The sequence below is a fragment of the Peromyscus californicus genome, unplaced genomic scaffold (assembly GCF_007827085.1).
Source record: "Peromyscus californicus insignis strain IS unplaced genomic scaffold, ASM782708v3 Scaffold_8__1_contigs__length_139910024, whole genome shotgun sequence".
Lineage (NCBI taxonomy): Eukaryota > Metazoa > Chordata > Mammalia > Rodentia > Cricetidae > Peromyscus > Peromyscus californicus.
Window position 1 is genome coordinate 93,466,312 of NW_026294606.1, and position 26,861 is coordinate 93,493,172.

The following is a 26,861-nucleotide window of genomic DNA, read 5'->3' on the forward strand; positions in this document are numbered from 1 at the left end:
CAGAGGGCAGAGGCCGCTTCACTATCTAATACTTTCTACATCTTTCTTTGGTTCCTTTAAACTGAAACCAACAGAGCTATGCCTGATTGATGTCAAGGCTCCAGAGGAAGTGGCCTGACCTTCCACACCCAGTCCCCGCAAAAGCTAACACCCAGGCCTGGAGAGTTGGCTTGGTGGTTAAGAGCACTCGCTGGCCTTGCACAGGGCCCAGGTTTGATTCCCAACACTCACCCATATGGCGGCTCAACACCTCCTCGAGCACCAGGCATGCGTGTGGTTAAATCACTCACACACAAAAAATAATAACAAATCTAAAAAATTATTTTTAAAAAGAGAAAAAAAAGCTAACACCCCGTGTGTTATGTGTGCTGATCAAATGTCATCTACCATCCACCGCTCTCCTCTTGACTTGCCCCATGTGTTTACTTTATAGGTCAAGAGTAGCCAGAGTCCTCTGCCCCTTCCCCTGCCTGAAGACTATCGTAAAACCGTTCGCACAGAGAGACTGACCCCCATAGCTCTGTGCCCCACATAGCTTGTAGGATGCAGCATTATTGGCCCATGGTCGGGGCAGAGTAAGTAGGCAAGCACTAAGTAAATAACACACTCAGCTCAACACCAACGCTCCGTCCAGTGTCAGCACAGCCAGAAACTGGTAGAACCTGAACTCAGGACGTCTCACTCCAAAGCTGGATGCACCTGCCTCGGGGAAGCCTCGGCGGCCCCGTCTCTCCTGAGAGTCCAACGTTTTCCTGAGCACTTTCTTCCCAGTGCTGTTCCCGGGAGAAGGCTTCCCTGCTGCCATCCAAAGTCCCAGAGCCAGCACACAGGACAGCTCTCAGGGCCCACAGTGTGCCACCCACTCAAGACACCAGGGCTGTGGGGTGCTGCCCTCCCCCAACACCAAGTGCCTCCCATCTCCCGGGCCTGCCTTCTATGGCCTAGCCGACCTGCTTTGATGGGCAGACTTGCCCACAGGGACCTTGGTGCTTCCTGCAAGCTCCCATTCTGAGTCATCCTTGTTTGTGTTGGAGCCACAGAAGGCACTAGAATCTACACTCCCCTGCACTCTCTCCCCCAGGCTGCTCACTCCAGACTCCCGTGCCTGTATCCAACAGGTGCCCCATAAGTGCATGACTCAATACTAAGTCAGAAAACACACACACAGGTAGGCAGGAAGATGAAGTCTGAGTAGGCACTTCCCAAGAGGCCTGAGGGCCTGTGAGTTGACGGTTCCCACCTAGCAGGAGGGCGCCACCCTTGACCTCTAAAATGCTTGTAGGAAACAGCCAAGGTTAGACCAGTGAGAGGAGGGAGGCTGTGACTGAGGACATAGCCACACTGCCAGGCAGGCAGAGGATGGGGTGCGTGGGAGTGGGTGAACCCACCTGTTGTGGTTTGGATCTGAAATTCACACACTCACACACACGCACACGCACACTCACACACACAACCTTGTGTTCCCAGTGCTTAGTTCCCAGCTGGTGGCACTATTTTAGGAAGCAGTAGGACCTTCAGGAAGTAAGGCCTCCCATCAGAAGTAGGTCACTGGGGCTCTAGAGTGATACAGTCCGGCCATATCACTGCTCTGCTTCCTGGTCGCCTGCTGCGTACGGCACCTACCACACACTCCTACTGCCGTGCACACCAGCCATTCTACCGGGCCTTCACTGCTCAGAGGAGCTAAAAAGCCTCTAAAACGGTGAGCCAAAACAGCCTCCTTCAGCTGTCTCTGTTAGGTATTTCGTCACAGTGAGGAAAAGTAATGAAGACAGGCGGAGGCAGTGATGGCACGCACCTTCAGTCCCAGCGCTCCAGAGGCAGAGGCCTTACGATTTATTCTGAGAGAGAAGAGAGGCAGAGCCTTGCCACGCCTAGAGAAGGGTGGCATTGGGCCTCCGGACTGCATCCCAGCTCTGTGATGCCAACTCTGTCATCTCAAGATGCATAGGACCATGAGTTCTCTCCTGCACTGAGTATCCAGGGACCTGGAGCAGAGGCACCCTTAGAGACAAGGCTGCAGAAGGAAGCTAGCTGAGACAGCACATTCCAAAGTCCTTCCTTCCCAGATCTGGACTGGGGTACACATGACACTGAAAGTGGGGCACCCCAATCCCATCTCCCCCAAAGGGGGGAGACCAAGGTGGAGCATTCTGCTAAGGGCGATCTGTAATGAGCCCACACCTAGGGCACACACCTTCATCCCACCTCGACACATCTTGTCTCATCAAGCACCTCATTTATGGGCCAGCAAGGCCAGGGTGCTCTGCCTGTGTTCCAAGGTGGGCATCAAGCCCATACTGCCACCATTTCCCCCATCCCCATCTGACCCTCAGAAAGTCAATAACTCAAGACCTCTCAACAGCTGTGGCTCAACTGGTAAAGGCCTGCCTGGCATGCATGGCACCCCGGGATCCATCCCAAACATGACAGAAACTGGACTTGGTGGCACACTCTGGGAAGCCCAGCACTCAGGAAGTAGAGGCCAGAGGATCAGAAGTTCTCCGCCAGTCCTGGCTATTCAGTGAGTTCAAGGCCAGGGCTACATGAGAATGCCTTTGAAAGTAAAAAGAAAACAGAACCTCTCAGAGCCCTAGAAGACCCCAGTCCCTACCCTGCCTGGGCCAGCACATGTCAAATGACGTTTGTGTCCCTCAGTTTAACGCCTGGCAATGCTTTGTTTATTTCAGCCCTGGATCCAGAAAATTTGGCCCAAAATGAGGCCAGGAAAGAGGAAAAGGCCTGGCCAGCCCCAACTGAGCCTTCCCTAAGCGAGGAACAAGGGCCTCTTTCAAGAGGGGCCCTTTTGTTCTGGTTTCCAGGGAGGAGACAGACTCTGACCCAGGGGCAGTGTGAGACTACACAGCTTCAGTTTAGCCAACCTCTCCTGGAGAAAGATGTTGCTCTCCCAAATCTGTATGAACCTGAGGACCACCAAGCCACTGGTCGGGGCAGGGTGTGTGGGAACCATTCACTCTGTGTCAGCCTGGCGACAGTCCCATCCACCTTGCTCAGAACTGGGAACATAAGGCGTAGAGAGACATACATGAATAAGGTCTCAGCCAAGCTTCCCAGTGACCCACAAAGTGGACACAGGCAACATACATGATACAGACAGGTCAACCCAGGCTTCCAAAGTTCAGGGTCGTGGCTAAGATCAGTGCTGGTAAGTGGTAGAACTGGGATTCGAGTCCAGAAAATACACAGCATTGTCCTCTAATGGACATTTAAAAGAAGAAAACCAGGGTAGCAGAGGCTAGCTCAATCAGAAAAAACCGCTTACCAAAGACCCGAGTACGACCCCAAGAAGCCAAGAGAACTGACCCCTACAAATTGTCCTCTGGCCTTGAGATGTACCATGGCACACAGGTACCCACGTACACACAATAATATACTTAATGTAGGTTAAGAAGGACTTCCAATATATACTACATAATAAGGAGGGAACTTGGAACATCATGCTAAGTGGCATATGCAGAACGGGACAGGTTCTCCTGGTCTGACGGAGGTACCAGCACTCAACAGTTCAGAGAGCCAGAAAGCAGTGTTCTCCAAGGTGAGCAGTAGGGAGGATAGGGAATGTTTAGTTCATGCAGTGCCGAGGAGGATGAAGTGTGGGCTGTGGGGAACAGAGACAATCACACCACACTGGAGAGGAAACAACACGACACCTCCAGCATCAGCAGCAGTAGTGGCCGAGGCTCTCAACTGGACACTTCCGGCTGTGATCAGCATTATCGTGTGTGCCCGATACTACAATGAGAAGCAAATAAAAGTACTCAGACCTTTAATCTTAGCCCTAGAGAGGCTGAGGCAGGCAGATCTCTGTGAGTTCAAGGCCACCCTAGTCTACACATCAAGTTCCAAGCCAGCCAGGACGACATACTAAGACCCTGCCTCAGAAACAAATGTTAAGTTGGACCTTTAAATGCTAAGATACATGCAGGAATAAGCAAGTGCATGAACCCTCCCCTGCTTCCTGGTCGGGTACGTGTGTTTTGATCAAGTCAGGTAGGCTAGGGTGGGGATGGTACTTGAGACAATCTTTCCCTGGATCTCCAGCTATAAACCAGAAGGATCAGCCAATGCCATCTCTGGAGGCCCCTAGAGCATACCTCTAGGTCAAGAGGTCAGAAACCAACTTCCAGAACAGCCCAGACTAGATCACTCCCAGACCCTGCTCACTACAAGAGAGAGCGCTGACTCTACAGTCTCCTACCTGCACCCAGACCACCCCCACACCCCTGCAAGGCCACCAAGCAGAGGTAGACAGAGGCAAGATCATGCTACCTGGAGAAAGGCACCCAAGAGCTGCTGGATGGCTCAGAAGGAAAAAGTCATTGCCACCAAGCCTAGTGACCTGAGTTCAATCCCACATGAAGGAAGACGGAAGAGGCCCTCTTCTCTGATCTTCATACACACACTGTGGCATTCACATGCTCACACAAACAAATGAACACACACACACACACACAGAGTAAAATAAAAAACAAAAAAGCCGGGCAGCGGTGGCACGTGCCTTTAATCCCCGCACTCGGGAGGCAGAGGCAGGCAGATCTCTGAGTTTAAGGCCAGCCTGGTCTACAGAGTGAGATCCAGGACAACAAGGACTAAACAGAGAAACCCTGTCTTGAAAAAAGGGGTTGGGGGCAGCCATCCTCACAAGCTTCAGACCTGCACCTGTGACAGGCCCCTGCAACCTCTGCCCCTCCAGTCACTCAGTCTTTCAGAGCCACTCCCTGTCGTAGTTCAAGATCAGTGCCCACCTGAGTCCGAAGAGGCAGACAGCGGATGGAGAACTCGGCCGCCAGGGCTCTTCACACGTTAACAGGCAGCCAAGGCCCTGCGGCCTGGCTCTCCCTGCTAGTTTGACTGAAGTGTTCGGAGACCACAGAGGAAGAGGTGCATTACAACCGAGCATGCAGGGAGCTCGCTGGCTTCCGCCGACTCTGCCAGGCTGGAACAGATTCAGTAAGACCGCCAACCTTTCCCAGCATGCGGGACCCACCCTCAAGAGTCAAAGCCAGGGGTTCAAAGGCAGAACCCGCTAGGGCCTACTGAGTTTCCTGAGTGTGATGTTAGTTTGTTGTTACTGTTTGCTTGCTTGCTGGTTCGGTTTGGTTTCTAGCTTTTGGTTTTTTGAGACAAGGCTTCTCTTGTGTTCAGCCCTGGCTGTCCTGGAACTCACTCTGTAGAGCAGGCTGACCTCAAACTCAGAGATCTGCCTGCCTCTGCCTCCAGAGTGCTGGGTCTAAAGGTGTGCGTCACCACCGTCAGCTTGGACGCGATTTTTCAATGCTCAGTGGAATATAATCCTTAGCCGTCAGGGCTGTGGTCATTCTGTCGCTCTGCTTTTCAGGTAACAGATGTGAGGTAGCCAAGGTCACCCCATTTATTGGGAAGGTTGTGGGGTAGGGAGCAGCCTTAGCCAGGGGCCGCCGCACTGGGACCCCAGATGACCCCCCCTGGGACAGAGGCCACATTCATCTTCCTTGATGGTCTCTGCTTATCAGACAGTGCGCCAAGATGCCTCAAAATTAAAAAAAAAATAATTTAAAAAAAAAAACATTTAAGGGGCAAGGAGCGCCAACCTTGAAACTCCAGACTTGGATAAAAGAAGAAATATTTCACCACAGCCCAGAAGACTAAACAGGGCTCTGTAAGCCCAGGAAGCTGCACAGATAAACCGCGGCTTCCCTTGCCTGCAGAACTCCAAAGGGAAGCCTTGAGCTTTCGCTCCTAACGAAATGCCCCGTCGTTCACGTGTTTACCTCCACTCACAGCTGTGGCCTGAAGCCACGCTGTCTAAACTACAGACACTAGGAAAATGCACACGTGCTAAGCCTCATCCGCATGCCTGCATGGTCATCTTACCATTGGGCCGGTGTAAGGATTCAGACACCTAGGCTCGGAACATCCCAGAACCCCCTTCAGTGGGCGGGCTGTGCCCCCTCCTCCCCCTGCCATTTGCTGTGACTGACAGACTCCCCCCTGCTCGTGGGCCCTAGAGGAAGAAGGAATGAGAACAGGAATGGAGAAGCATGCCACACCACCTTCCGCTGAAAGTCATGGGAAAGGTGAGCGGGACGAACCCTAAGTGGGTGGGTCAGGACGAAGGTAAATGGACAGTTAGCCAGCTTCCTGGTCTCCAGGAAGGCACGGGGGGTGGGGGCGTATGCCAGCCTCGTCTTCATCTACTGCTTTGTTTGAGGGCATAGGTGGTGCCTGGCAGGAAATACCTGCTGAGCATCATTTATCCCTCACAAGCCTGGCATGGAGCGGGGGGGGGGGGGGGGGGGGGGGTCATTCCCAGTCGGGCAGACGGGGCTCAAGGAAGTCATGTCACCTGATCCTAGTTATAACCAGGAAGTAGTGTAACTAGGATTTGAGCCCGGATCTGTGCAGTACTGCTGTGCAAGCCTGAATCTTGACCTCCACCACTCTCCTTTAGAAATCAGCCTTAAAAGCATTCGTGTGGCTAGGTAGTAGTGGTGCACGCCTTTAATCCCAGCACTTGGGAGGCAGAAGTTAAGTGGATCTCTGGGAGTTCAAGGCCAGCCTAGTCTACAGAGCTAGTTCTAGGACAGCCAGGGCTACACGGAGAAACTGTCTCCAAAAAATGAACAAACAAACAAACAAAAGCATTTGTGTGTAAACAGGTACTCAGGCACGTGTACACGTGTGGGTGTGCATGCGTGCAAGCGCATGTGTGTCTACGTGCCCGTGGAGGTCAGAGGTCAAAGCCAGGTATATTCCTCAATCATTTCCCCACCGTATTTTTTGAGGTAAGGTCTTTCATTGAACTAGTTCTGCTCCACTGGCTGGGCCAAGTGAGCCTCAAGGATCCTCCTGTCTCCTTCCCAGTGCTGGGATCACAGGTGCAAGCCACTGTGCCGATTTTCACACGGGTGCTAGGGCTCGAACTCAGGTCCCCACGCTTGCACAGCACGTAAGTACATTGCCAACGGAAGTTATCTCCCCAGCCCCACGACATCCAACTTAACTCAAAACCATCTCTTAGCAACCACCACTCTGGCAGGAAGAAGTCTGTGCAACCCTGGGGGTCATTTAGCTACTCTGGGCAGTGGGTTCTTAGTCCGCACTGTAAGAAGCTGGACACTGAGTCTAATACTGATTAATAGTGGCTGTGTCTGGGTTCGCTGGGAAGACCGGACACACAAGAATTGATTAGGAATGTCTACTGCAGGCCAAGGGACAAGTAGCAGCATGTGTCATATATATGTCACTCTGGAGCTGGATGACCTGCAGGTGCTCTTCCTACTCCGACCAGCTCTGATTTTAGCCATCAAAAGAAAAAGGGGGAAAGGAAAGAACAGAAAACAGATAGACATTTTCCAACACAGATGTCGGCCCATTCCAGCAAAATGGAAGCTGTAAGCCAGGAAGTGGAAGACACATCTGCTGTCCTCATACCCAGCAAGAGGACTGGAAATGGCAAGTGCTTGGGTTTGCCTGGTGTGGCCTTGGCTATCTGGCCCCCCACCTATAAGCGCACAACCGTTCGGAAGGACCTTCTGGATCAACCATGGCCAGACATCTTCCCCAACCCGAATCTCTGCTTCCCACCACCTAGGATGATCACAGTAATTGATGTACTAGAACATCGAAGGTCTCAACAAACAAGGACTACTGTTCCCATCACTGGCATCAACACTACCATTTTTCTTCGGAGAGGTAAATGTTCATGTAAGCCCAGGACACACCCAGCAGCACTATGCCCGTTCACTGACCACACACTCTAACAAGAAGGGACCTAAAACCAACTTCATGTTCTGCAAGCTCCTGGTATCCCCAAGGTCCTAGGAGGAAACAGAGGCTAGACACCAAATGGCGTGAATTTGAAGATATTTAAACAAAGGACAGGAGACATGAATGTGTGGGTGGTTTAGAGGGGAAAAGCAGAGATGTCTTCTGCCTAGGAAGACCAGCCCTCTCTGTCATGGACAGAGTTGCCTGAGACAAAAGACACCCAGTGGGGAAATCCCAGGGTGGTCCCAAAATCTAGGAAGGACCTGATAATGGAAAACCTCGAAGCAGCTCCTGGGAGAGAGTACTCAGAGAATGGAGGATGAAGCAGCTCCTGGGAGAGAGTACTCAGAGAATGGAGGATGAGTTATTAGGGACAGATGAGGGACAGTCAGGACAGGAATCTGAGTTCTCCCAGGCCAGCCAGGGGCCACCTGTAAGAAGGCTCCTCAGCAGGGCTCAGAAGAGACTCAATCCCCAGCACTCATCCAACAGGAAGAAGAGGATCTTCCCTCTCTGAAGGAAGAGGCCACCCAATGTTACTGGTATGCTAGACTCAAGAGTTCTATGAATCCACCAAGGCCACTGAGCTTGGATTACAGGGTTGACATGTTAAGGAAGTAGCCCCCTGCACCCGGCAGTGACCCAACACTGAGCAAGGCTAAGATGACCCAGTGAGCTGACACACACACACAGACAGACAGACAGACAGACACAGACACAGACAGAAACAGAGACAGGGGAAGCGGGGGGGGGGGGGGGGGGGGGGGGGGGGGGAGCTTCCCAGTGGCCCCTGTGGGAAGCAGGTAGTCTGGACAGAGCAGCCCCAGGTTATTAGAGCATCCAAAGCAGAGCGCCTGCCCTGCAGGGGGAGTCAGTCCATCAGACAGACCCAGGTGCATGGAGGGACTCCCAGCAGCTTTCTCCTGCTCACATGCTCTGACTGAGGCCACCGCTCTGACCCAACACAATGTGTCACAAGCAATACCGCTTAGAAAATAAAAACAACTTTCAATTCTGTTTTTAAATCATATTTTCTAAGATCAAAATCTTATTTACCAAGTACTGCTGCTGAAAGCTAAGGTAGAAGCCATGGAGATGTCTTAATGCTCCAACTCCATGCTGTTCAAGCCACAGACTTGGTGGTGGGGATCAAACCTGGAACAAGGATGGGGGCTGGAGAGATGGCTCTTCAGTTAAGAGCACTGACTGTTCTTCCAGAGGACCTGGGTTCAATTCCAAGCACCCACATGGCGGCTCACAGCTGTCTGCAACTCCACTTCCAGGGGATCTGACACCCTCACACAGACATACGTGCAGGCAAAACACCAATGCACATAAAATAAAAAATAATTATAAAAAAAAAAAAAAACCTGGAACAAGGAACCTAGGGCCCCAGCGTGGTCTCTTGCACATACCCTACAGGAGTCTTCTGGCCCCAAGGCCACCAGACAGGGCAGGACCCTCCAAGAAAACTGGGTTTTGTTTGTTTGTTTTTGTTTTTGTTTGGTTTTGAGACAGGATTTCTCTGTGTAGCCCTGGCTGTCCTGGAACTCGCTACGTAGACCAGGCTAGCCTTGAACTCAGCAATCCACCTGCCTCTGCCTCCCAAGTGCTGGGATTAAAGGTGGTGTGCCACCACAGCTGGCTCAAGATTTTTCTATCTCTTCACAACCTGAGCCCCAACAAGTGACTACATTCACTCAAAGGCCTGAGCTGAACCTGGCATCCATGGGTGAGAGAACCCCAAAACTACCTTCAGATTCACCAATCCATAGAACATAGTGTGTGATTCTGGTTTGGCAAAGGGGAGTAGCCACGGCACTGGCAGAAGTGAGTGGCAATGGTACACCCTTAAGAAGCACTGACCACAGGCCCTTACTCTCCCCACCCTGGGTAGTGGCTCTACCTTCCCCCAGCAGCAGGGGGGTGGCGACATCGGAGCTAGGTCCTCCATACTGAGATGAGCTCATGCAAAAGGTGGCAATCTAAAGTAACACAGGCACTTGCAAACTTCTCCCACCTCACTGAGAAGTGCATCTTTCAGGGCAGCCCTCGCTAGAGTGGGCAGGTTGTCCAATTATTCACAGGGCATACTGGGCTCCCAGACCACATACCCAGAAGAGATCCTGGCTGCCAGGAAGATCTGCACAAATGTCAATTCATCCCACGTAGGGTACCAACAAGACAGACCAGAGGAACAAATCCCAAGTCTAGCTTGATGAGGCATTGTTCTCCCTTAAAGGTAGAATAGGTGACCCCAAAACAGCCGCATCAACCAAAGAGTCCCACTCCAGTATGGATAACTTCCCCAAGGCTGCGTAGGTGGAGTCCGCCTATAGTTAATGTCCCACATGTTTTACAATCCAACATCTCCGGAGACCCTGGCTGGCAGTCAGGCACAGGAGGGAGTGATGTCCAGAATCCCACATGAGGGATGGTGGCGTTCCCGTACTCTTCCATAAGGGAATGCCAATAAGCAGATCTTATGAGAGTCTCCTTCAGGTAACCACACCTTCCCTGATAAGATGGGAAGGGCCATGCCACGTCCAGAGGACAGAGGTCCAGGGCCATCTTCATGCAGGGCTGCTCTCTGGCTGGGCAGGAAGGGCCCTACCCAGGGGCAACAGGCAGAGGCTGACGTCCTCCAGTGGCAGGTCTCCTGGACACGCCCTGAGAGTAGCTACAACCCAGGGGACCACCCCAGAAGATTCTCTGCATGGCTCCTTGGTCTAAGATGCCCCACTCTGTATGGAGCCTACTGGCAGGACCCACCCACAGCTCCAAAATCTTCCCTTTGCTCTCTTTTCTCCATGTGGTTCAATTATCCCTCAAAGACACAGGACTCGAAGGGCGCTGGTGGCGCACGCCTTTAATCCCAGCACTGGAGGGGGCAGAGCCAGGTGGATCTCTGTGAGTTTGAGGCCAGCCTGGTCTACAGAGCAAGATCCAGGATAGGCACCAAAACTACACAGAGAAACCCTGTCTCAAAACAAAAACAAACAAACAAACAAAAAAGTCCTGAGTCATCAGCCAAGGCAGGAACAGCAGTGGGTCACAGGGAAGAATCAAGGGTGGGTGGCTTGCTAACACTCTGCCAGCCTGGATTCCCTCCTGGGTTCTTGGCTCCATACTACATGGGAAAGGGGGCTGACTCTCCTGCACCCACAGTTCCCGTGACTCCCTGGAGACAGTACTGAAGAAACAAGGTGACCGGGGTGAGGATAAGAAGGCCCAGCTAGCCGGGCGGTGGTGGCGCACGCCTTTAATCCCAGCACTTGGGAGGCAGAGGCAGGCGGATCTCTGTGAGTTCGAGGCCAGCCTGGTCTACAGCGCGAGATCCAGGAAAGGCGCCAAGCTACACAGAGAAACCCTGTCTCGAAAAAAAAAAAAAAAAAAAGAAGGCCCAGCTCTGCCATGGGCAGCGACTTCTCCAAAATATGGGAATTCACAGACGGGGCTGATGATGACTTGTGAGGAAGCCGAAGGGCTCTCAATCAATCATGGGTGCTATGTTCAGTAGGGAAGGGACCGTGAGGCAGCTCCTAGTGTGAGCAGCGTGGTGACGACTAGCAGGTCAAGGCCGGAGATGCTGCTCAACACAGTATAGTACACGGGACGGCTCTGATGCCACAGTTGACTGGGCCCCATGACAAGAGTGGCCAGATGAGTACCTTGAGTTGGCATGTGACCACCACTTAGCAGACGGTAAACACTCAAGGGACTTAACCTTCGTGACAAGACACCAAGATACATAGGGGCCAACGCTGGGCTCTGTGGTCACTGACAGTCATGTGAACCCACGTGGAAGGGAGAACATGGGATTCCTCGCTACACAGAGCAGAGCTGGTTCTCCCAACATGGCGTCATGGCTCCCTGCAGGGCGGTAGGGTTGAGGGGAAGGTTTTTCTTCCTCTATTTCATAAGACTGTCCTCAGCGATGTGTTGTTATTAAAGCAGGGAAGTGGACAGCTGGTAAAGAGGCTGATCAAGAGAGGGCAAGAGTCACCTACAAGGCAAGAGTCATCTACAAGGCAAGAGTCATCTACAAGGGAGCACGCCCCATTACAAGCAGGCAAGATGACCCTAAAAGGCTATCAGAGATCAGAGTGGCTGACAGAATTCTGGGCAGAACAAAGAAGCAGTTAGAAGCGCCAAAGCCCATGGGATCCCTGAGGGTAAAGAGGGAGGTAGGGTACCACTCCATGGCCACTAACCGGCATGCTGGTATTGGCTAATACATCAGGGTCAGCTGGAATGGGGCAGCCCTTAAGGCCAATTCAGGTGATAGACTGAGGCTCTACGAGGCTGAGTTGAGTAGCTGTCCCCAGAGCAACAAGGGGCAGCGAAGATGCAAGCTACCTGCATGTGTCTACTGAGATGGGTCTTCAGAAAGCTATCTGGGTGGCAGATTCAGTCTCTGGGGGTCTCCAGGGTCCCTCTCCACCCAGGTGAAGCCCCCTGCTCTGCCCACATAATCCTCTTTAATACAGTCCCTTAGGTTATGGAGACCCCCAACCATAAAATTACTTCGTTGCTACTTCATAACTGTCATTTTTCTACTGCTATGAATCGTGATGTAAACGTCTGATAAGCAGGATATCTTGATATGGGAGATTCCTAGGGGGTCGTGACCCACAGGTTGAGAGCTGCTGCTCTAGAGCCCTGCTCACCAGCCACACATAGTGATGCTCTTGAGATGTTCATCTGTAAAACGGGCACCACCTCACAGTGGTCATGAAGATTGGGGAACTCTTTTATTGGAAGGGGTTGGAGTGATAAGACACATGGTAAGCAGTGTGTAAGGGAAGCTGCTGTTACTGGTACCTTGTTGGTGACTCAGGCCTTGCTGTCAGGATCCTATGGAGTCACGGTAGAATTTGGAGGCCACTGATTTGGAAGCCACGTTGCCTGATTATAACCTTAATCTCTCAAGAGACACTCACTCGTAAGCACAGTACCAGGAGCATTCGCTGAAGTCTCCCCTCCTGCCTTATGGGGCTGATGCAAAGTTAAGTGTTCAAATACAAAGGACCAAGAGACCCTAGAGGAAGTTATCAGTACCACCTGGATCATTGTCTGCCATCCTGAGTGTGCTCTTGGGCTCTGTGATCCGCCTGGCTTACTAGATCCCCCAGTCCAGCAGCAATTATCACTTGCCCACCCCTGAAGAGAGCCTGTTGCAGACTGGCGAACCCTGATGAACCAAGAACCAGCCAGAGCAAAACAAGACCTTGTTCCCCTTTGTAACAGGCAGCCCTGCCCCCACTGCCAGCCACCCCTTGAACTTCCTCCACTGCGGACACAAAGCAGAGACACCCTTGGTCACCTGCAAAGTGCCCATCCATCCTCTGGCTTTGGATGGAGCCCAACAGGGCTGGCCTGGACCTCCCCTCCTCCCAGGCCTCAAAGAGGGACAGGAAGGGGTGTTTGGGAGCTATGCATGGTGCCTCACACTGTGGTGGGAGTTCTTCAAGCACACTGTAGGTAGTAGGCGGGGATCTCCAAGATCTCCAGATCTCCAGCAGCTGCCCCTATGGCCCGAGAGGCACAAGGGCTGCAGGGATATGGAGAGCTGGAGGCACAAACACATTCCTCAGTGGTGTGGCCACCCCCTTTCAACAGGAGAGGACTCCTAGCTAGGGAGCAAACAGCTCCATTTATTCATCCACCCATAAGGAGGAAGTCGGCTGGGAAGCACTGCCTCAGTCTCCCCAGCTGTAAAATAGAGGGTAACTATAACTGACAAGGGCTGTGAGAGTCATTAACAACGGCCCATGCGGAGTGGCCTCTGCCTGGTCACTACTGTAACTAATTTCCTGACCCTGGTGACTCAGACATGCCTGGAGTCCCCAATCTCTGTATGTAAGTAAACCCTACCTGCCCAGTAAAGCAGCCATCAGGGCTCCCCTACTCCAACTACCCCAGATCACATCTCATCCATCCCTCTATCTCTCACACTTGTGCACAGGGCTGTGCTACCCACAACCACACGGCCTTATAAAATGTGCCACTGCCCCTCCTACCTTTGCCCTTGGCTCACCCGTCCTTCTGTCCACTCTGACCACCAGCCTTTCCTCTACCACTTCCAATCCCACCACAAAGGCCTCCCTAAGGCTGGGGAGGTGGCAAGGTGGGGGGGAGGCACTAGCCTCGTAAGGTGAACAACCTGAGTTTGATCCCCAGAAGTCACATTTTAAAAAACGCTGGATGAGAGAGACACTGTGCATCTGTAATCCCAGCACTCAAGGGGGGACAGGAGAACCGCCTGGAAGCCTGCAGGGCAGCTACCCTGGAGTGTGTACGCCCTGCATCAGAAACAAGGTAAACAAGCAAGCCGACCCCTCAAAAAAGCTCTGCCCTGACCACACACGTGCCATGGCACATTCATACATGCACACACACAGGCAGACACAATAATCGTTACTGATAAAATATTTTTAAAAGATTTAATTAAATAAACAAAGGGTCTTCCTAAAGCCACCTACTTGCAAGATCGCCAACACTCTTCCCCCAGACTACAAGAAGAGGAACAAACCTCCGAAGACATGTACTCTGCTCACCCCACACTGTACAATGACTTAGGCACATCCAGCCCTTTTGGAGAGAAGACTATGGTGGCCTCCTCCACTGTACTCCCTGTCAGCACAGTACCTGAGGTACTTCCTCTTCATGAGCATGGTACCTGGAGCACTCACTCTCTTAAGTGACTGTCTTAAGTACTCACTGTGAGCAAAGTACCTGGGGGTACTTCCTCTCTGTGAGCACAGTACCTGAAACACTCACTTTCTAAGTTTTTTTTTTTTTTTTTTGGTTTTTCGAGACAGGGTTTCTCTGTGTAGCTTTGCGCCTTTCCTGGGACTCACTTGGTAGCCCAGGCTGGCCTTGAACTCACAGAGATCCGCCTGGCTCTGCCTCCCGAGTGCTGGGATTAAAGGCGTGCGCCACCACCGCCCGGCCACTTTCTAAGTATCTTAAGTACTCACTGTGAGCACAGTACCTGGGGAGCACTCACTCTCTAAATGAGTGTCTTTTTTTTTTTTTTTTTTTTTTTTGGTTTTTCCAGACAGGGTTTCTCTGTGTCGCTTTGGAACTCGCTCTGCAGACCAGGCTGGCCTCGAACCCACAGAGATCCACCTGCCTCAGCCTCCCGAGTGCTGCTGGGATTAAAGGCGTGCACCACCACCACCCAGCTCTAAGTGAGTGTCTTAAATACTCACTATGAGCACAGTACTTGTGGTACTCACACTCATTACACTGTATCTGGCAATCAGTTCAGACTCACACCTGATTCTGCCCCCTGACTGACTCTTCTTCCTCCCATCTCATGAAAACCACCTCCATGGGCTCACTCTGAAAACCAGGTGAGTGCGATACCCACACACACCAGGTAAATGACAACGGTCACTGCTCCCTGAACATCTTGCTCTACACATCTTCCAGCAGGCTTCCTTTCCTCCACGGTTCCTCACCAAAGAACAGCAAATTCAGAGCCGAACAGCGGCCTCCAAGTCCCTTTCATGCTAAGCAGCTGCGCTGCCTGTGCCTTGGGGACCTCAAGGCCACTGTTGCATGTCACGCTGGGTAGCCACTGCTCCTCAAGGGCTCCCTTCTTCCTAAGTATCATCTATTTTGTTTTGTTAGTTTGTTTTCATTTGCTTATTTGAGATAGGATCTCTCTGTAGCTCAGGCTGGCCTAAAACTTCCTGTGTAGCCTAGGCTGGCCTCAAACTAGTGATCCTCCTGCCTTAGACTCCCAAGTGCTGAGACTACAGATATACTCCACCACAGCAGAACCAAGACACACCTCTAAAGCACATTTCCCAGCCTCACCTGGGCTCAAGTGCGGTCCTGGCCCTCTTCTTGGCCCGCCCCCATCCCCACAGAGGACCTAAAGGAGGCCCAGACTGGAACAAAGTACAAAGGAGGCCAGGTACCTAGGAGATAAGTGAGGCAGTGTCGTGCCAAAGATTCCTTGGGACTGTGATGAGTAAGAAGAAACCACTGCCTGCAGCCAGGTGGAGGGGCTGTTTGTTACACAGCTAATCTGCCCTGGCTGACACATCCTCTAGCTGGGCCTGGAAAAAGTAAGTTTATTCAACCAACCTGGCCAGGGAGCCAGAGTGTGAAGCAGAGAAGCCAGGCCTGCTATCTTTAGCTATTCTTGATGTCTCGAGAGTCCAGGACTGCCTGCCTCAGGACACTCACGAAAACCAACACAAGTCCAGGTGTTGGTTCCCCACAGGTAACCTCTCCTGAGCTAGACCTAGTGAGCCCAGCCCCAGCAAGCACCTGCTTCCCAGCCCATTGCCACAGGACCGCCCACCTGCAGACTGGAGGAGCCAGCTCACCTGCCTAGTTCCACAGCCTAATACTCACTGCTGATAACAGCCAAGAAAACAAGAGGGCGAAGGCCAGGACGGGAGGCGACTGTGGGCACCCCCACTGCTGATTCATCTCAGGGGTCTTTGGGGCGCCTCGCTTCCCATCAGCCCAGCCCCACCTGCAAAGCCAGCAGGGACTCCAGGGACTCTAAATCCTGGGATCCTTGGAACCCGGTTATTCAACCAAGGGAGATGGCTTTTAAAAAAAACATCCTGCCAGGCTGAGTAATTTAAGACCCTCTCAGAGCATTAAGACAAAGCTGTTCTTCACTCTTCATTCGAAAGAAGCTGGTTTTCAAAAGAAAAGGGAAAAAGAGAGGTGGAGAGGGAGGGAAGGAGAGGGGAACTAGAATGAAACTTCCGGGGACAAGCAGCAGCCTATTTGCCTAGCATCTTGACCATTCTAGATGCTTGCTGAAAAAAAAATCTTAAAAAAAATTTTGAGACAGGGTCTCACTATGCAGCCCAGGCTAACCTCAAAACCAGTATCAATCCTTCTGCCTCAACCTCCTGAGTGCTAAGATGGCAGGGTTTAAAAAAAATAAACAATAAATAAATAAACCAGTCCGCTGGAGAGGAGAGGAAAGTGAACACTGGGCATTTATTAAATGCCAGCCTCTGGCCTCAGGGCATGTGCATTTACCCTGTCCCCCCACCTGAAACGCCCTTCCCCCAGATAGAGATGCTACACCTTCCCTGACCTACAGACTCCTTACTTAGGCCTCCTGCTTACTGGTCTGACTATCCTGCTGTCTTCCAAGCACCCAGAGCAGTGGGATTTCTCTATTGAATGAATACCTGCCTCCCGTAACCCCGACATCATGAAGGAAGTCCTCACAATCCTCCCTCTACGGATAAGGCAAGTCATCTGGGAAGCTGCAGAGGCAGGATTCCCGATCACCTGTCTGATGTCAAGTCTGTGTCACAGCCTCGTCTCCTCCCGGCTCTCTCCCCATACACAGCACATCTTACCCATGGCAGAGGTGAGGAGGTGGATCCTTAAGACAGGAACAATTTCAACCCCAGAAATCTCTGCTTTGCCACCCCCCTCAGTCTGGAGATTATACGTATCATATACAGCAGGCACCTCTGGTTAGAGCTCTGCAGGCAGGGAGTAAAGTGTCCTTTTCAAAGGTATACCGACCCCTCCACACCCTAGGGACACACTGGATACCTGTTCATCAGAATGAGGAGAGAGGAAGAGAAATCCTCACTCCCCCTTTCTCTATTATGGGGCTTAGCCACCTGGCTTCCATCCTGAGGAAAACAGGAAGTCTGAAGGCAGAAAAAAACAAGGCTCTCAGTTGGAGCAGCCCAGACCCCTGTCCTAACGGTGGAGATGAATGTAGCTGGCACTCTCTTCATTCAGCTTGGTGGTAGGGCTGGCAGATGGATCCTGTGGGAACCCACTTCCTGGTGACTTTTTGCCAGACTGATGCATGCCCCCGACTCCCCAAGAAAGCAGGCAAACACTGAGACTGTTAAAACAGATACAATTCCGCTTATAAAAATGGGAAGTGCCTTGTTCATAACAGCCAACAACTGAGACAAAGGAAATGCCCAGCAACAGAGGAACTGGTCTGCCCACCACATTAGTACAGTACACTTCAAGATGGGAAAATTACATAGCAGTGAGAAAAGAACGGGGCAGTCACACGTGTGTGGATCTAAAGTGAACTCCAAACAGCCTCCAAGGACTAGTAGTAACAACGCAGAACCATTTGTTCATGATCAGAAAACAGGCTACAGGTTTTGCCTTGAAAGAGGACCACTGAGGATTCTGGGAGCATGAGGTAAGGCTGCAGCCTCTTCCTACGCTTTGGATACATTTGGTAAAGTGCACGATGATTCAATTACACACACACACACACACACACACACACACACAACACACACACGTAGTATATATGTTGGGGATTTTTAAGTACCCCTTGAGAAATTCTAAAATGCCCACTGCCTCATATTCAGTGGTTCTGCAGACACTCCTAACTTTCCCAAGTGCTCTGTGTACCTCTTTTTAAATAGCCAAGATCTAGCTGGGCAGTGGTGGCACACACCTTTAATCCCAGCACCCGGGAGGCAAAGCCAGGCGGATCTCTGTGAGTTCCAGGACAGCCTGGTCTCCAGAGTGAGATCCAGGACAGGCACCAAAACTACACAGAGAAACCCTGTCTCAAAAAAACAAAAAAATAGCAAAGATCTTTCCTTTAAAAAATTTTTTTTTTAGTCCAGGCAGTGGTGGTACACGCCTTTAATCCCAGCACTCAGGAGGCAGAGACAGGCGGATCTCTGTGAGTTCGAGGCCAGCCTGGTCTACAGAGTGAGTTCCAGGACCGCCAGGACTACACAGAGAAACCCCGCCACAAAAAAAGAGAGAGAGAGAGAGAGAGAGAGAATCCTTTTTGGTGTAGGGAGTAGGAGACATGTTCACGTGTGTGGAGGTCAGGGCAGCTTATGGAAGTCTCTCCTTCCACCACGTGGTCCCAAGGATTGTACTCGGGTAGTGGGGCTTGGCGGTGTCCTGTCTTTAAGTGCTCAGCCATCTCGGCTGCCCATAATCCTTCCATTTCTACAGAGCTCACTCAGGGGACTCTCGCCATAGAAACTGTTTCTGACTCTGCTGGCCGCCCTTCTACCCGGTGTTCACCAGAACCAGTGTCAACAGCTCAACTGTCACCATAATAAGTGAGACGCAATTGTCACCCTACACGTGGAGACAAAGCAAGGCCCCTCAGGGAAAGCAAGCTGCCCAAAGTTACACAGCCCGGAAGTTGCAACCTCAGGCTCCAGCCCTGCTGCACGTGACTACAGTAAAACCCAAGTTTGTTCTGCCCCACAGCGGGGACAAGGAAGGCTAGGCTGCCCGACTCTGTCTCATTTAATCCTTTAATCAAAGGCGTAACTAGTCCATCTCAAATATCCATTCCGATGAAATACCAGGCTGGTCCCCCTGGAGAGCGCAAGGAGGAGGTGGCCAGCGGTGGGGTACCCTGGGGCACTTTGCCTTTGGGATGATTCAGCTCCTGTGCTCCCCACAAAAATGCCCCCAAGAAAGTCCTTTCCCTCTACCAAGTGAGCAAACAGGACCACACACAAGCCACCCTGGGTCCCCAAAACCAGACTCTTAGCACAAGACTCCCTCCCTTGTGGCCTGGTAGGAGAGAGTACATTGCCGCACAGCAAAACACTCATTACCTGGAAGGGCACCAGTGGCCCGACAGAGCATCTCTCCTCAAAATGCACCGACTTCCTACAGCCTGTGGAAGGCAGGCCACACCACCTGGTCACAGAGAATGCTGTATGCTTGCTCCTGCCTGTGCCATCCCTGCCCCCATCTCTGAACACACAACTCTCTACAAAACAAATCTGATGCACTCCAAAATCTACTTGTGACATAACAAAAAAAAAAAAAAAAAAAGTGCTTACTAAATGCCAGAATCATAAACGGAGGGAAGAATGGGCACACAGAAGAAGGACCTATATGGCAAAATAGAAAAACCTTAGCACACAGGCATTAGCGTGTACATAGATGGGGTCCCTGGGGACTGGAGGGTTTAATTCTCAAGGAAAAGATCCCAGCACCTGGAGGTGACACTTAGCTAGGAAATGACTACACCGTAGCTCTCAGAAGCGTCTTTTGCTGAAACAAATTCCAAGTTCATAGGATGGATGCTCAGACACTACAGAGGGGGTAAAAAAAAAGGCCCGGACAGAAACGAAGGCGGCTTCTGTTCGCCCGACCAGATTCCCGGAGACAATGCAAGCGGCAGGCAGCCTTGGAGGAACGAGGCTCGAGAATAAAGAAGGCTATCCTGTCCCCTTGTGTCCGAATCCCTGCGCGGTAAACCCAGAAAGGACCTGGGGGATTAGACCCACCATTCTGAAACCGTGGGCCTCAGCCGTCGTCTGTTTGGTTTTTGTTTTGTTCTGGTTTGTTTTCAACGGCGACATGAAACGAAAGGTAAGGTGCCTTTCTGCACTTCTTTGGCGCAGGGGAAACAAAGGCTACATGTAGACAAAAGACAAACACGGTCTAGCAGGTGATCAAATTTAGCCGAGCCACGAATGGCAAGATGGATTCCTGTCCTCCCCAATAGGAACACGTCCACAAAAGCCTGGGCTGGCTGCCGATTTCAACCTATAACACACACAGGGTGGGCAGCCACCCTGAGTCCAGAAAGATCCCAGGGATGGGGAAGTGTAAATGAGGAAAGAGAATCGGGCGGGTGTGGGCGGGCAGGGCCCTTCCCCAAGAAGGTGCGGCCTCTGCCTCCCAGGAGGTACCCCCCTCCGCACGACCCCCTCCCACGGAAGCTGGAGAGCTTCCTCTTTGTTGACGAGCATTCTGGTTCCAAAGGATCCAAAGTCTCCTAGGCCCATCAAACCTGGCCTATGTCAGGCATGCTGCTGCTTCTGCAAGGGTTTAATCAGTAACTGGCCTAGTAGACAACAGCACGGGGCAAGCCCTGACCTGACCCCACGGAGGGCAAAGTTTACAGCCAGGTCAGGGGAGGGGGGTCAGGTCCCATGGCACCAGAGATTCCTGTTCGGGTCTCCCTCCCCAGGGAACCAAGAGATTTCCACACTAAGTGTGTCACCAGCTGGAGATGCATGCCAGGAGGGACCAGGAGACCCCAGAAACTTGGCTTAGAGATACCCTAGCCTGGTACAGCTGGGGTCCAAGCCTCTCGTATCCCTCACGATTCAGGTAACTGAATCAGTGTAGACAGCCGACTCAGTGGATGGTTTGGGCAAAAAGGAGTGGTTTCTTTGTGGACCGGTTTGAATCCAGATCAGTCACTCTGGGTCCCGTTCCTGAAGCCCACACAGTTAACTGGATAATTCCCAGACAGTTCTGAACTGGGCTTCCTAGGAGTAACACACACTTCAGCGCTCTGCGAGACACGCTTCTGCATGGGCAACTCGAGGCTTGGGCTAGTGGCTGCAAAGGGTTTTCTGGGAATGAACTGCACTCAAATCCACCTTTGTTTCATTTGAGCAAATATTTCTCAACAGAGTGGTTGGGCCGCACTATAAAATGCAGACAGGTTACATAATGCCCAGGCCTAAGGGAGCCCCGAGGAGGCTCCTCCACTTGCCAAGGAGTGGACACCACCGATATCTGAACATGGGACAAGATCCATAGCAGCAAACCCTAACCCCACCTCTGGTCTGGAGGCCACTGCTCCAGGCCCTGGTGGCCACACCTCCATCCACACAGGCCCTGGGGGTAGGGGAGCCACACACCTCCACTAGAGGCCTCCACTGGAGGCCCCCATTGACGCCCCCACAAAGCCAACGCTCCCCTGAAGGAATTCCCTCTTACCAGGTGAAGAAAAGGAAGGGCAGGATTATGGCAGCCTGTGAGACACTTCCTCCCGGTTCCTTAGTCCCTATTTTCTATCAGAGAACAAGGCTCTGCCAAGACCCAACTTGCTCCTCAGATAACCTAGGGCCACACGAAGGACTCTGGTGTTCCTCAGAGGTGACCCCCAGACCGCAGCTGGCCAAGGATAGAAGGGACCCTGGCTGCTACAGGCTCGCGGGCCTGAGTCCTTTCTGACTCTCTCAAACAGACAGACCTCTTGAGCAGCCCGGGAAAGTAGGGGGCCCTCTTGTCTCTAGAGCTCGCCTCTCCCAAAGCAGGAAGATCAGCTAGCCACACCATGGCGGTGCCCTGGAGGGCCAGGGGATGTCCTGTCCTTCCTACAGCAGGTCACTATCCCTCTCAACTACTGTCCTTCCCTGAAAACGCCTCTGCATTTGGAAGGAGGGCTGGAGAAAGAACAGAGCCTAATAAAGGACCCCCCCAGCCCCCGCCCAGCTCAACTCAAGCAGGTAATAATGCTAAAACCAGACTCGGGGGGCTCCAGAGCCCAGGGAAGGTTACCAACCACCTCTGGGACGCGAAAGCCCCAGGACTGGCCAATCAAATGAAAATCAAGGCCGAGGCCTATGACTCAAAAGAAGGTTTAAGAACACACACCACCGATCTGGGAGAAGACTGGGCCGCCTCCGGCAACCCTCAATCCTCCCGGGGAAAGTCTGCAGTTACTGCACCAGCATGCCCAGAAGAGCATAGAAAAAAAAAAAAAAAATAGGTGCTTTAAGCACATCAGACCCAAAATTCAGAATAAAAGTCCTCATATGCCACAGTGCTCTCAAGAGTGGGAAGGGGAACTAGACTCAAGGAGTATGGAGTCTAGGCTAACTTTTTCCCCCTCCCATTCTTAGGAGCATGTGTCACAGCCTGTGACACACCACCAAGGGGAACATGGATGCCGAGGAAATGTCTACACACGCTACACATTTGTGGCATGCATGTAAGCAACACCCTGTTTCCTGGCTGGGCTTTCTTGGCACAGGTGTGAGCAGGCAGTGGATTCTACCCTTTCCCATGGTGTTTAGTAAACACCATGGAGTCTGCCATGGGGGGACGTGTACATTCTAGACAAGAAGGGGGCCCCTACAAAGATGGGTGCCCAAGCGCCAAGCTAAGGCCCAGCCAGAGCCTGTATTTGAAACTGCCCTTGTTGGAAAACACAAAGCATCCTGTTTAGGCCCTGCCCACCGCCCCCACTCCCCCTCCTCGACCCCACCACAGCTGTCTGTCCCCAGGAGGAAGAAGGCCACCATTTGCAGATTCGATTTCCGAAAGCAACTAGTAAGATCCTCCTTTCTCCATCTCATCCAGCTGACCCGGCCCTGGCCACACAGCAAAAAACTAACAAAACAGGACGCAGCCACAAAACATGCTTACACACGCTCCACAGACAACGCAAGGGCAGGCTGGGCAGCGTTCTACCCAGTTCTACCCAGAGAACTCGACTACCCCCAGGGCCTGAGCGGGTCCGGGTCCTGGACCTCGACCCCCTCCCCCCTCCAACCTCCCAACGTGCGAAAGAGGTCTTCAGAAAGGGCAGGCACCCGGTTTTGCCTTGCCAGGCCGGGCAGAAAAAAAGAATAAAGGAAAGCCAAAGCAAGCGCAGGAGTTGCTTTCTGGAAATTGTTGGCGCTGGGGGGTTGGGAGGGGGGGTTACGGTTTTTATGGAGGAGAGGGCTGTGTTTTGTTTTCCTCCTGTAGCTCAAATCCAGATGGGCAACGGGTTCGGAAACGGAACAACACACCACTACCCTAGGGCCCAGTCTACGGTTCACCCCGGGTCCCAGCCATCGGAAACGCAGGCGCTCTGGCAAAAGTCCCCAATCACTCAGTCCGGGTGGGCTAAGTGTCCAGAACACGAAGAAGGGCTCCCCAGCCTGCATTGGAGGATCAGGTCTGGAGGTTCTAGTCCAGCTCCGCGCGCAGGCCGGGACCCGGGGGCCGCGCGCTCGGGGGCAGCCAGCGGGGGTGCCTCGGTCCCGGGGGACCCCAGCTTGGGGAGCTCCACGGCCACGCAGGGCCACTCACCGTGGCGGATGCCAAGCTGTTGTCGGCCAGCGTTAGGTGGTGCGGCTCCCAGCGCCTCAGAAATTTGGAGGTGAGGATCTTGCTGAGAAAGGTCCGAGGGTGCCGGATGACACAGACCTGAATGTCGCCCTCCTGCAGCAGCTTGTACCTCATCCCGTTGCACAGCAGCAGGGCCCGGCGGCAAGGCACGGCGCCCATCACCTTGGTGCCCTCGGGGCCCGACACGTCGCTCCCTAGCAGCGGCTTGGTCTCCTCGATCTGCCGGGGGTCGCCGCCGCCCGAGCTGCTCGTCACATCCATGGCCGCGCCGGGGCGGGGGCCGCGCGCGCGATCGCGGCTGGCGTGGGGCCGGGCCGGCGGGGCCCCCGCGGAGGGCCCGCACCCCCCCACCGCCGGGAAGGTGGGGGGGCGTGGGCTGGGGGCGCCCCGCGGGGACGAACGGGAGCGCGCGGGGGCGGGCGGGTGCGCGCGGGGCGCTTCCTGGGCTGCTTCCTTCTAGCTGCTGGGGCGCATGCCGGCGCGAACGGGTTGGCGACTGCGGCGCTGGCGGCGGGCGATCGCGGGGCGCAGAGAGGATCGGGTCCTCGGGGGTTGGGGGCGGCGCCGGGGACGGCGGGCGCGGGCGTGTCTCGGCCTCGCGCGGGCGCGCTGTGCGGTGCGTGTGTCCGCGTCCGTCCGCTAGTGTGTGCTGCGGGCGGGGGCCACGCCGGCTGCCGGGGAGATTGCGGGAGGCTGGCGCGCGCGATTGGTCCCCGCGGGGTCATGTGCCCGCCCTCTGACGTCAATGGCGGCAACAGCGGCTTCGGCCTCCCCGGGGCGGGCGGAGTCCGGGATGGGCCGGGCCCCGGGCGGGGACTTGGAGGCGGGCGCGGCCCGACGGGAGCGGCGGCCTCTGGGGAGGGGGCCAGGGCTGGGCGAGCCTCGACAGTCCTCGCGCCGCGCCCCGGAATGTGGGCAGTGTGCAGGGGGACGTCACGCGGGCCGCGCCCCCGAGGGTGCACAACCGAGCCCTGAGCCCCTAGCCACCCCACCATCCTGGGCTGGGCTGGGCTTGGGAAATAAAGTCTGCCCCATGATCGAGAGGATGCAGACCAGTGCTTCCCCTTCCCAGTCCAAGGCTGAACTGAAAGCTGGGGTGCTGCCCGCTGCACCCTGAGACCGCCTCCCCAATTCAAACTGCTTCCCCAAGGATGGCCAGATTGGGCCATAGGACAGTTGCTTGGAATTGAAATTGGTCGCGCCCCCCTCCCCACACACACACAGAGAACTATGTATGGTGGGTAGCACACCATTACAACCCCAGCACTCACGGGACTGAGGCAGGAAGATTGCTGTGAGCTTAAGGCCAGTTTGAGCTACATAGTAAATTTCAGGCCCTTCAAAACAGCAGGCCCTGTCTCAAAAAATATTTTTTTTTAAGTAGCACTGGGGGTGTATCTCAGTTGCCAGTAGTGTTTGCCTAGCATGCATAAAATCCTAGACTGGATCCCACAAAGTATCATGTGCCTGTAATCCCAGCAATAGGGAGGTGGAGGCAAGAGAATTTTAGTTCAAGGTCATCTCTGGCTGTGAGTTCAAGGCCAACCTGGAGTATATATCTCAAAAAACAAAACAAAACTTAAATTCCTTTAAAAAGAAAATATCGCAGGCAGTGGTGGCGCACAACTTTATTCCCTGCACTCGAGAGGCAGAGCCAGGCAGATTTCTGTGAGTTCGAAGCCAGCCTGGTCTACAGAGCAAGATCCAGGACAGGCACCAAAACTACACAGAGAAACCCTGTCTCCATAAAAAAAAGAATGAAGACCTGAGTTCAAATCCCCAGAATTCACAAACACGAGCTCAGTAACATGTGTCTATAATCCCAGCACTCCTACTGAAAAATGGAAACAGTCAAGAAAACCCCCAGAAGTTCAAGGGCCAAGCTAGGCCAAGCTAGCTTGGCATTCACTGGCAAAACAAGAGACCCTGTCTCAAACAAGATGGAAAGCAACAACTAATACCCAGGATTGTCCTCTGACCTCTACACCAGTACTATGGCATGCGCATGCCTGCATTCACTCATGAATATGCACACAAATGTTACACACACACACACACACACACACACACACACACACACAAACACACACACAACACACACACTGCAACTCTCTACCTTCTTGTTAAGTGAGGATCCCATGTGTTCAGCCTATGATGAATTATATGGTGAGTGCCACAGAAAGTCCTTAGAATCCTTGAGATGGTACTACTCACACATACCCCTCTTAAGAACAGCCATTGAGGTCTGGAGAGAGGGGAAGACTGGTCTCAGCCTGCCTCCCTCACTAAATAAAACACTCAGCCAGTTGTGGTAGCACAAGTGTATAAGCCCAGCACTTAGGAAGGCTCAGGCTGGAGGACCACAAGTTAGAGGCCAGCCTGAGCTACATGTCTTATTCCATCTGTGCAGGAGATGGACAAAACTGTTCTCTGTGCCCCATGGCAGACACTGTTAGGTTGGAAACTGGAAATCCATTACCTCCCCACAATTTACTGGCATCTCACTTGAGTGCCAAACTTCAACAGGCTTGTAGAAACCATTGGGCAATAAAGGAAAGTCCTTAGTTCCCACCCCCTGATAGAAATACAGGTGGGGAGGATGGTGGTGGTCAAAACCCCTTCAGCCTGTTTAGGGGTGGGGTTAGGTTCATGCAAACCTTTGTTTAGCTCTTGCTGTCTGTGGGCCTAGGCCAGGTGTTGGGTTATTAGTAGCTGTTACTGTCAGTCCTAAACTCTGCAAGGATGCTCTCAGCATGCACTCCTGCAGATAAAGATGCAGAGCCCTTGAAAGGCCCATCAAGGCCCCCAGCTAGTCAGGGAGCTAGTCCTGGAGCTAGTCCTGGAGCCCAGGAGAAGTGCTAAAAGCAGGCAGGGGGCATGTTGTGCTTGGGGCTAGGTGAAAGAGAAGGAGTACCTGACCCAGCTGGGTAGGGTGAGCATAACATGTGTCCCTGCTCCAAGAGGGCCTTGCGAATCACATGAAGACACCGGAGAGGTGTTCAACAGTTAAGAATGCTTTCTGGAGCCGGGCGGTGGTGGTGCATGCCTTTAATCCCAGCACTGGGGAGGCAGAGGCAGGCAGATCCCTGTGAGTTCGAGGCCAGCCTGGTCTACAAAGTGAGTTCCAAGAAAGGTGCCGAAGCTACACAGAGAAACCCTGCCTTGAAGAAAAAAAAAAAGAGAAAGAGAGAGAGAAGAAGAAGAAGAAGAAGAAGAAGAAGAAGAAGAAGAAGAAGATGAAGAAGAAGAAGAAGAAGAGG

The 26,861-nt window shown here is 53.0% G+C and overlaps 1 protein-coding gene across 1 annotated transcript in view; it reads right to left on the minus strand.

The window, feature by feature from the left end:
• The window catches only part of Cmip (c-Maf inducing protein), a 200,765-nt gene extending 176,844 nt beyond the window's left edge, over window positions 1-23,921 (minus strand). The window contains exon 1 of the mRNA XM_052729705.1: window positions 23,563-23,921. Within this exon, the coding sequence (XP_052585665.1) occupies window positions 23,563-23,862 (300 nt within the window). The 5' untranslated portion in view covers window positions 23,863-23,921. The remainder of the gene's footprint in view (window positions 1-23,562) is intronic.
• Between the last annotated feature and the right edge of the window lie 2,940 nt (window positions 23,922-26,861).